General features: G+C 35.2%; 2 protein-coding genes across 3 annotated transcripts; one reads left to right on the top strand and one right to left on the bottom strand.

The window, feature by feature from the left end:
- Positions 1–1500: 1500 nt before the first annotated feature.
- Positions 1501–9539, top strand: LOC115711613 (pentatricopeptide repeat-containing protein At5g02830, chloroplastic). 2 transcript variants are annotated; one of them, XM_030639985.2, is made up of 12 exons: positions 1501–2119; positions 3894–3981; positions 4120–4324; positions 4537–4644; positions 4924–5088; positions 5218–5790; positions 6042–6107; positions 6198–6278; positions 6397–6494; positions 6820–7027; positions 7276–7336; positions 7433–9539. In XM_030639985.2, the coding sequence occupies exons 1-12, from the start codon at positions 1570–1572 to the stop codon at positions 7756–7758; spliced, it is 2529 nt and encodes an 842-aa protein (XP_030495845.2). In that variant the 5' UTR covers positions 1501–1569; the 3' UTR covers positions 7759–9539. The 2 variants fall into 2 exon arrangements, 1 of the variants encoding a protein (XP_030495845.2); XR_009686846.1 differs by having other exon boundaries at positions 1518–2119; positions 6820–7088; positions 7433–7559.
- On the bottom strand, positions 7067–9488 carry LOC115711614 (DNA topoisomerase 6 subunit A). The gene is made up of 2 exons (XM_030639987.2): positions 8146–9488; positions 7067–7678 (listed from the first exon to the last, which is right to left on the bottom strand). The coding sequence occupies exon 1, from the start codon at positions 9486–9488 to the stop codon at positions 8211–8213; it is 1278 nt and encodes a 425-aa protein (XP_030495847.1). The 3' UTR covers positions 7067–7678; positions 8146–8210.
- Positions 9540–10993: the final 1454 nt, after the last annotated feature.

Here is a 10993-nt window from a genome sequence, read left to right as displayed (position 1 = left end):
GGACACTCGTGTTCCTTAACACGACAAAGTATACATTGGGGTAGAGAGTTGCTTTCTCAAGGACTTCGATATAAAATAGGTAATGGTTTTAGTATTCAGTGTGTTTAAGGATAAAGGGATACCAGGTTACACAGAATATAAACCACTAGCATTCAATGGGCCGCCTCACTCCCGATTGCTCATTTGATCACTACTGAAAGGCAGTAGAACTTGGAGCTGCTTCAAAAATTTTTTGGGCAGTTGGATATTGACAGAATAACTACTACCCCATTAAGTTTTTTCCCATCTAGTGATAGATTAATTTGGTACTAGACATCTACAGGCATATATACGGTGAAATTAAGTTTTCATTTGGCAACAAGTATAGATGAACAACAATGTTCTTCATCTTCATATTCACAAAAAAACTAGTGGAAAACATTTTGGAACCTGAATCTTCCAACGAAAATAAATTTTTTTGCTTAGAAAGCTCTGCACAACACCCTTCCAACTGTTGCTGCTCTTCAAAAGAGAAAGATCATTCATTCACTAACTTGCTCTTTATGTACAAACACATGGGAATCAATTGGGCATGCTTTTTTCTCATGTCCACACGCAAAATCAGTTTGAAAAAAATACAAAGAACACCATAGATTTTCAAAAAGCTCAGCATATGTATAGTGGTGACTATTTTATTCATCTTTCAACTTTGCATTTCCAAACTGAGTTTGAACTTATTGTTTGCATCATGTGGGCTATTTGGACAGAGAGAAATAAGGTAGTCCACGGAGGAAAGAGAACAGATAGTACACGGACTACTGCCTTCCCCATGAACTACATCGAAAAATTTTATTCCTCTCGAAAGCGTCAAAAGTAGGAGACTACTGTGATTGCATCAGGTCCGTTACAAAACTCGAGTTCTACTAGCAACCCAACTGAAGGGATACCATGGAAGCCTCCAAATGAAACGAGAATGAAACTTAATATTGATGCTGCTCTGAATTCGACTTTAAAAACTCTGGGTGTAGGTGCGATTGTTCGAGATCATCAAGGTCGTGTGATTGCTGCTCTCTCAAAGCTAGTACAAGATTATTTTCGTTTAGATAAAATGGAAGTTAAGGCCCTTTTTCATAGCCTTAATTAGGCGATGCAAGAGCAAATACATATTACTCATATGGAAACGAATGCACTTAGAGTCTCTAATGCTTTGAATTCTAGATCGACCAATTTATCGTGTTTCTCGAATTTAATTATGGATATTCGTTGTCTTTTATCCTTTATTCCCTAAGCTGTTGTTTCTTATATTAGGAGAAATGTTAACTAATCTGTTCATGATTTAGCTAAATATAATTTAGAGTTGGATCAAGACTTTTATTAGATAAGAGAAATTTTTTTTCTTATTTTCACTATTTACAAAATGTTAATTTATAATAATAATGATAATTTGTTAAAAAGAAAATATTATGGTGGTCTTATAATTTTGTGAGAAAAAAAAAAAGAAAAAAGAAAAAGACATAAATAAAACTAATATAAAACCTCAAAAAAGTTCCCTACGGCCCAAACCAAAAAAGAAAAAACGGTTGGCTTAGAATGAGAGTGATCGTCATCCTTGTCCCATCTTCTTCCTCCATTGTCACTCCTCCAAATCCTTCCCGCCATAACCACCATTATCCCCACCTTCTCAAAGCTTCCAAATCTCAAATCCCAAACCTTTCTCCCTCTAACTTACCTCCTCCACCTTGGTCGTCTTCTCGCTCTCCTCCCCTCTCCACCGCCCTCCGATGGGACCCCACCAAAACCCACCCACGAAGCTTGGCCGACTTCGCAAACAACCTCGCTCGAGATGGGAAGCTTGTAGACTTCGCAATGGTGGTCGAGACTGTTGCGGACTCAGGCGTTGAGGCCTCGCAGTTTAAGTCTGCGCTGAGAGCAGATTTTGTGGAGAAGGGCCTTTCGGGATTTCTTCGAGACGGGAAAGTTCAGAGCTTTGTAAATGTTTTGAACAAGTTGGATGAGTTTGGGTTTCCTCCTTTGGAGATCTTTGCTGGGTCGGCCATGGACTTGCTTAGGAAGGAGTGTCGAGGGATTTTGAAATGCCGTGAAGTGGATGAACTAGTTGAACTCGTTGAGGTTCTTGCAGGTAATTTTTTTATGTTCCATTTTGTAGTCTAAACATTTTTCATTTTCAATTACCCAAAAGAACAGTTTTTATTTCAAATCGGTAAAGGTATGGTGTAAGAGGTTTGAGGCTGTTTTGGGATGTACTTTAGTTATTGTTTGCTAGTGCTGGTTGGTTAGCGAAAATTCTGGTTTTTTTTTTTTTTTTTTTTTTTTTTTTTTTTTTTTTTTTTATGCTAAAGGCAACTCTCTTATTTTACTCCACTTCTTGGCCCGCTATTATGTTAATGCATGTATTATATGGATATTTTTTTTTTTTTTTTAAAAAAAGGATATATTATATGGATATTATTTAGCTATTTTATATATTAAAAATATTGTATGTTGGTAGTTGAAAACATATGTTAAATAATGAGATAAGAAAGTGTAATATAGAATTTAGCTATTTTATATTTTAAAAATATTGTATGTAAATAGTTGAAAACATACGTTAAGTAATGAGATAAGAAAGTGTAATATAGAATTTTCTTGCCTTACATTGGCGTCTAAATATGTCTTTATTTTTTCTATCTAAGAGCAAATTTTCTTTTAAAATACTCCGTATTTTGGATTGCCCATATTGGTAATGTTGGAAAACTTTATAACATTGTATAAAGGCATTCCATTCATCACCAATTATTTTCAATATGCAACCTCATACTTTTTACAATACACTCACCCTATTCTAGATTCTCAAACATATTTGTGTTTCGGGTTATTTGACAATGTACGTTTATAATTGTTAGCTGCATTAGTACTGGTAGTGGTTACTGGTCTAAAGGGTTCTGAAGTGTTAAGGAAGAAGTCTCTTTTAAGCCCATTATTTTGGCTTATAGAAAAAGGGAGTTATTTGTAACTATTGAAAACTTACAAATGCAAATATATATATATATATATATATATATATATATATATATATTGAAAGAAGGAGTGAAATAATCTTTATGGTCATTAAGGCGATCTACAAGTTACATACACTTGAGCGACCATATGGTTAGCGATCACAAATTTACAATGCGTTATCATTATTAGTTTAGCATATTTCTCTACATGGTGGTAAAATATTGATAAACTCTTGAGTCCAAGGAAGATTGTCAATAACTCAATTGTAGTCATGAGAAATGGTACATACATTCTGGACTTTCTTTTACACTCTTCTATTTGAATTTGGTATGTGGATTTCAATTATTACTTTTAACATTACATGTTAAGACATTCAAATTGAGTGACTTTTAACGTTATATGTTTAAACATTCAAATGGAGTGTTGTTATTAGCACTCAGCGTACTTAATAGTAACCGTAATTTTGTTCTATATGGATTAGAAGTTTAGTCTCTTTTAAACAGTTTATTTTGGCAGTAATGAAAACATAGGAATAGGAATAGAAATGAAAATAGGAATAAGAATAGAATGGAATAAAATTTAAAATGCATAAAAAAAAAAATAATAAAAAATTGTTCAACTTTTTTTCATCATCTATTGGAATGGTCTTTCTTTCCATTTCAAAATAAAATAGTCATTCCACTAAAATGGTGGAAAAGTCATTCCATTAGAATGACATTCTATTACTTTAATACGCAAACAAATAAAAAAATGAAATGAAGATTGTTTCCTTTTATTCCATTCTATTTCATTACCTCCAACCAAACGCCACCTAAGTTCAATCTTCAAATTCTAGTGGAGAGACTGATAATCCCCAACTTGTTGAAAACATAGCAGATTGCTTTTCAATGGTAACAGATGATTACCTGTTTCAGGTTTCGGTTTCTCAATCAAAGAATTAATGAAACCTTCCGATGTTATCAAGGTATGCGTTCAAAAGAGAAAGCCCAAGATGGCTATAAGGTATTACTGACTGTTCTTTAATGAGTAGGACATGTTATTTGGTGACCTGACCTGATCTAGACTTCAATTTTCTCTGGGGGATAATTCTTTATTTGTTTACTCTTCCCTTGTTGATGCTCTATTGACCCCATTTTACAGGTATGCTTGTACTTTACCACATGCACATATGGTATTTTGTGACACAATATATGAATTCGGAAAGAAAGGTGACTTGGAGTCTGCTTTGACCGCATTTGAATTTGCGAAGAAAAACTCGAATTCTATCAATATGTATCTCTACCGCACGATAATTGATATTTGCGGTCGCTGTCATGCCTACCAGAAATCTAGGCAGATTTATGAGGTATTTCTACCATATTGGCTTACTTAGTAAGTGTTTCAAATGATACTATGTTAGGTTTGACTGTACATTATTAAATTCCCACTTAGAAAGTATTATGTGAAATGTTTTTACCTCCATAGGAAAACCTATATTGATAACCAAGATGCAATGATCTTGATTGATAAACTGAGAGATGACTTTCAACTTTCTTTCTTTTTTGTTTTCAAATACAGGACTTGCTCAGTCAGAAAGTCACCCCAAATGTTTATGTCGTGAACAGCATTATGAATGTCAATGCTCATGATTTGAGCTACACATTCAATGTATACAGGAATCTGCAAGTAATTCTTTTCTCTCTCTCTCTCTCTCTCTCTCTCTCTCTCTCTCTCTCTCTCTCTCTCTCTCTCTCTCTCTCTCTCTCTCTTCTAATAGAGGACAGGACTGCTTAATCTGAACTGGTTTTGGAATTATCATACTGCTTTCTTGATCATGATGTTTACCAACTCATAAATATTTGTCTTATTGAACTTCTCTTGCAGCATCAAGAATATGCTTATATTTTTCTTCTAATTTATCCAGTCAATTATATTTTGCGTGTTCTCTATCTCTTACATGTCTAGAACCTTGGTGTTGAACCCGATATGGCATCATATAACATCCTTTTGAAGGCATGCTGTCTTGCTGGAAGAGTTGATTGGGCTCAGGACATCTACAAGGAAGTTCAACATTTAGAATCAACTGGATTGTTGAAGTTGGATGTTTTCACATACAGCACTATTGTAAAGGTATATATATAATATATATATATATATAAATTTATATAAACACATGTTTGCAAGTGATATCTGCTGGTGTAATGAAATCACAAGCTTCTATGTTTGTCATTATTAGTTAACAAAGCACCAACATCCCAGGTTCTTGCAGATGCAAAACTATGGCAAATGGCTTTAAAAGTGAAAGATGACATGCTATCAGCTGGTGTAACTCCTAATACTGTTACATGGTCATCGTTGATCAGTGCCTGTGCAAATGCCGGCCTTGTGGAGAAGGCAATCCAATTATTTGAAGAGATGCTTCTGGACGGCTGCGAACCCAATTCACAGTGCTGCAATATCCTTCTACATGCGTGTGTTGAGGCTTCACAGTATGACAGAGCATTTCGCCTTTTTGAATCTTGGAAGAGAAATAGAGTCCAGGAGATGCCTGAAGATGACAAAGAAAATAGAGCTAGCAATGCAAGTTCAGGAATTACTACCTCCAGGTCTCGATCATCTCATTTATACGGTTTAAACTTTGCTAAAGAGCTTTCATTTATGCCCACAGTTGCAACATACAATATTTTGATGAAGGCTTGTGGATCTGATTACTACCATGCGAAAGCATTGATGGATGAGATGAACACAATGGGTCTCTCTCCTAATCAAATAACTTGGTCTATATTGATTGATATATGTGGAAGCTCAGGCAATATAGAGGGTGCTTTGAAGGTAATATAAAGATTAAATTTTGTGCATCTCAACTCAAATATCCTCTTCTGCATGTTCTTTATTACTCTTTTCTAATTCCTATATGTTGGGACTGGTAGTTTGAAAATAGAGATAAAAAAAAATGGAAAAAAAAAAAAAGAAAAAGAAAAATCTTCATATCTAAGAGTTCACATATGCCTTACTATTTATCATGGTTGAGTTTCTTTGCCATAAAGTTCGTTATGATGATTTTACTTATATTTTCAATGCAGATTTTGAGAACCATGCGTGAAGCTGGAATTGAACCCGATGTAGTTGCATATACAACAGTTATAAAGGTTTTTAAGCCATCTATTATAATAGTTGCAGTGAATACTAGAGGTTAAATTTCCCCTTTTACTGATGTACTATATGCCTTTTTGGTGCAGGTTTGCGTGGAAAATAAATATATGAAACAAGCATTTTCGTTGTTCGCTGAAATGAAAAGATATCAGATACAGCCAAATCTGGTGGGAACCATTTTAAATGTTTTTTTTTCCTTTCTCAACACTATAATATTCCCGTATGAAGGTGACAAATCAATAAGCAGAAATTCTGAATTTAAACATCAGTCTGTTTGTCTTTTAGGTGACCTATAATACACTTCTCAGGGCTCGTAGCAGATATGGTTCTTCACTTGAAGTTAAGCAGTGCCTGGTGGTATATCAAGATATGCGGAGAGCAGGGTATGTTGTCACGTTGTGAATTTCTGCATAAAGATTATCTTTGTTTCACCTATTATCTTCAATTTTAAGTTTAAATAGTTCAAATGATTGGGCATGTGATTTGCTCCCACAAAATCTGAGGTTCAAGTGGACTGCCTGTCTAACACTTGTATGGGAACAGAGAATTATAGCAATTATTGCTATGTGGGTACTTACGAGGGACTCGGACCGCAAATATTGTGGGAGCAACCACAAGACCCTTCCTAGCTCTCCAATATTGTAGGATTAGGCATGAAGCATAGTTGAAACTTGAAAATTATCTTGAAGTTTAAGCTTTCTATCACAGGTATAGGTCCAATGATTTTTATCTCAAACAACTAATCGAGGAGTGGTGTGAAGGTGTTATACAATGCGACAATCAGAACCAGGAAGAGTTTAGTTCCTCCATGACTGACACAGAGAGACCTCAAAGTTTACTGCTTGAAAAAGTTGCTGAACATTTGCAAAAGAATATTGCTGAAAGCCTAACAATTGATCTTCAAGGGCTTACAAAAGTATGTGTGGTTTTGGTCAGTGAGCTTTGAAGTCATAGCTTAAAAAAAAAAATGTCAAAAGGTGTCTATGATTGACCTCCTCCGAAATTTATTATTTGTGTCTTCACTTGTGGCATACAAAAACCAACCGCAGTTACAACACCATCACAAGTACATAATATAATTTTGAAATCATAGTTGGCACATATCATGAAATGGAGCTGTTGATTATTAATGTCAAGGCTTATGAGAAATTTGTTGTATGGCAGGTTGAAGCTCGTATTGTTGTTCTTGCAGTTCTCCAAGTGGTCAAAGAGAAATACTCCAGGGGTATGAAACTATGAATGTAAATGTAATAATTGAACATGATGTTGCTACTACCTTGTATTTTCATAAAGCTGACGTAAAAAAGATGTTTGGTTACAGGACACATAATAAGCGATGACATGCTTATCACCTTAGGAATCGGTAAGGTCGATACGATTCCAGATGAACTAGAACTGGGGGTGAAAGATGCAATAACTAAACTTCTACAAGACGAATTGGGGCTTGAGGTTCTTTCAAAAGGTCTTGAAATCGCATCTAATACACAAATGTATTTAGAGAGTACCAACCACTCAACCTCAAATTCGGAGTACTTGGGAAGTAATGAATTACCCACTGAGAGAAGACCTGTGGTGATGCAGAGATTAATGGTCACAAGAAAATCACTGAGACAATGGCTATATAAAAGAAGCTCCCTAAGAAGATGATGTATTTTACGTTTAATGTATGAATATTTGTACTCACTATTAATTACTACATCAATTTATAATGTATCATATGGTAGTCCATTTGAACTATCTAATGTAAATGAAAGAATAAAAAAGCAATAAAATTGATACTCGATTCAATGTTAATCTTACACTGACTCAGTCTTTTAATAAACAAACAAACAATAAGCAATAGAAAAAAACTCTAGGATTTTGGTAGGTTATTCCTTAATTAAAACAAAGACACATGAAAAGTTCTACATTGTCATTGTTTAAGATTGTCATTGTTAAGACAACATGAAAGTACCCAACATGGAGGTGGCTCAAATGGTCAGGCACATACATAGATTGCTCCCACAGAGTCTAAGATTGAGTTCTGGTACTTACATAGCAATTGATATAATTTTGTGGGATCCACCAATTCAACACCACCACACAAGTGAAAGCTTCATTCATAGCCAATCTTGCTGCTGTAACTTCAATGGCAGGTAAACCTCAGACAAGTACTGGAAACCAAACGTGCTGAGAGCCTGAATTTCAGCCTTCTGCTTAGTCTTCACCATCAAAGTCAGCTCCTCAACCCAGCCGGGATTCTTCTTCACAAAATCCTCCTCCAACAAATCCTTCCCAGTCTTAATATCCTGCTCAGTCATCGGCAGCCTACATTGCTCCGGTATCTTATACTTGTCCAAATCGCTAGGCCTAATCCCCAACCACTTAATATCCGGTGTGGTCAAATTCGCACTGTCATAAGACATGTTCTTGGAGCCACACCCATAAACTGACAATATCTTCAAACCATATGGATCACTATCCACAAGAGCAAGCACAGGTAGCTTCAACTCCATCTTCATCTTCCTCAAGAAGAGCCTTGTCGCCACATCAGGTTGCCCTTTCGCAGTCACAATGATACATGGAAACCGATTATAAAACCTATCCTCAGCCAATCTAATGTAAGCAGCATCCTTCTCAACCAAGAGAATGAACAATGCATCACTCTGCATATCCCCAACTCTGTCTATATTCGGCGGAATCGCTTTCCCGCCCATACCCATTTTAGTACAGTCGATCATATCTCCATTGTCACTGAAAATGAGCCGACCCACCACCACACCTTTCTCCGCAGCGATCACGTTGAGACTAGACCGAGTACAGCCCAACATACAACTCACATCGTCGAGAACCGAGTCGGACTGAGTCTGGTCCGTAAACAGCTTTACATCGGTGTAGAACAAATCTCTCTTTGTGACATGGATGCTCTTGAGGCAGAGCTGGTGAATGAGCTGAAGAATCCGAGCAGTAATGGTGGCTTTCCGTACGGTGGAGATGCTGGCGTAGGGACGAAGCGAGGTTTTGTCTCTCAACACGATTCGATCGAGCTCCGGAACATAGAGCTGGTTCGCGGCGGACCGAGAGGGGACGTCGAAGGCGAAGCCGTTGCCGGAGAGGATGGAGTGGGCGATCTTTAGGGTTAGGGATTCGATGGTGGACTGGACGGAGGATAGAGAGAGGTCGGCGACTTCGCGGCAGGACTCGGAGAGAGCTAGGTCGGCGAGGGTTAGGGCTTTGGATGAGGAGGATGAGGCTTCTGTGGCTGCGCGGACTGAATCGGTGAGTTTCTGAAGGATTTGGAGGATGACTGGGTCGGGTTTGATTTGGTTCTTGAAGGGTTGGTGGCTTTCATCGTCAGAACTCGGGTCAGGCCGTCGGCGCTTCTTCTTGTCCGCCATTTCAGTATCAGTAGAGAGAGAGTGTGTGAGTAGGCGGGAAGAAAATGAAGCAAGAAAATTGGAGCCAAGGAAAGGTCTTTATTTTATGGTAACTGATGATTAGGAAAACACCATCTTTTCTCAGAGAATCAAAAAATACCATCTGTTTGCTGTAATTTAGTGAAATACCAAAACATTTTAATTCTATGTTTAAAAGATTCTAATGAAATTAATATTATATATTTTTTTTAGTTTAGCGTAATCACCTATTTACTAATAATAACCCTAAATTACATGAAATATGAAAAAAATTTAGAAAAATTATAGTAAATCTTAAATTATAAGATTATGTTAGTAAATATTCTCGTTTTAAAATTTGTAATAAAATGATCATTTTAAATTATTTATTATTTATATTATTTTTTATCACATAAAAAAATTAATAATTTTTTATATATATTTTTTTAGGGTTGGAAGCAAATTACTTAAAGATTATAGTATGTTTATATTAGTTTTGATAAAAAAAATTATTTGAAAGTTATGTTATTTTTTTTAATTTTTATGAGTTATTATGGATTGTTGGTATATAAATTTTGTTGTACAGTATATTTTTGTTTTGCTGTATAGTGTAATTAGGAAATAGCCCGCGCTTTGCTGCGGTTGTTTATAATTTTTTTGAATTATATAAGAGAAAAATATGTTTTTGATATTACTAAAATTGAAATTATATATCTAGAATTATAATTTAAAATTGGTATATTTTAAAATATATGATAAAAAATTATTTAATAATAATTGAACATCATACAATGCATATATGTTATGTATAATTGTACATATATACATAGTTCGCTAAAATTATTCATTAAATAATAATAAAAAATTTATATGTATCGTACACTCTTGCATATATTTTCTCGTAATACATTATTTTTATATCCTAATCATTCAAAGTGTTTGTCATCACCAAAATGTAATAATAATTAGAACATAATTATTCAACTCTTCAAGTTTGAAATTAAATAAATATGAAAGAGATTAGAGTTTTTTTTTTCTAAGAAAAATATATATATATTTTGAATAAAAATAATAAAATCTATTAATTAATAAATTCGTTCAAAATAATATAACACACTTCAGAGGAACAGTCCTCCAACTGAAGCACACGACCTGTAGAGAAACAAGAGTCTCTTGCCAAACAATGAGCCAACTTATTTACAGATTGTTTTACAAAACACAAATTGTGAAGGCATAAAGTACCGCTCTGAATCGCTTGGACACACACCAAGCTATATGTTTCCAACATGACTCTATCTCACGAATGAGTTGCAATCCAACTCAATGCTTCTTTAATGCCTATTATCTCAGCAATTTCGGGTTGAACACATCCAATCTTCCCCTTCTTGAATGCTTCTACCATAGCACCATGATGATTCTGAGCTACACAACCCATGCCAAAAGACAAGACTCGAACTAGAAAAAACTACAAGGAAAAGACTAAAAAATCATGTCAAAAGACAAGGCTA

The sequence above is a fragment of the Cannabis sativa genome, chromosome 3 (assembly GCF_029168945.1).
Source record: "Cannabis sativa cultivar Pink pepper isolate KNU-18-1 chromosome 3, ASM2916894v1, whole genome shotgun sequence".
In the NCBI taxonomy this organism is placed as follows: domain Eukaryota; kingdom Viridiplantae; phylum Streptophyta; class Magnoliopsida; order Rosales; family Cannabaceae; genus Cannabis; species Cannabis sativa.
This window is presented reverse-complemented; position numbering and strand designations above follow the sequence as displayed.

Excerpts from the sequence above, each read along its gene's own strand:
- LOC115711613 (XM_030639985.2), top strand. The coding sequence starts at position 1,570 with ATGAGAGTGATCGTCATCCTTGTCCCATCTTCTTCCTCCATTGTCACT. Across the intron at positions 5,089-5,217 it reads CATACAGCACTATTGTAAAG|GTTCTTGCAGATGCAAAACT; the intron begins GTATATATATAA and ends CCAACATCCCAG. Across the intron at positions 6,279-6,396 it reads ATCAGATACAGCCAAATCTG|GTGACCTATAATACACTTCT; the intron begins GTGGGAACCATT and ends TTTGTCTTTTAG.
- LOC115711614 (XM_030639987.2), bottom strand. The coding sequence starts at position 9,488 with ATGGCGGACAAGAAGAAGCGCCGACGGCCTGACCCGAGTTCTGACGAT.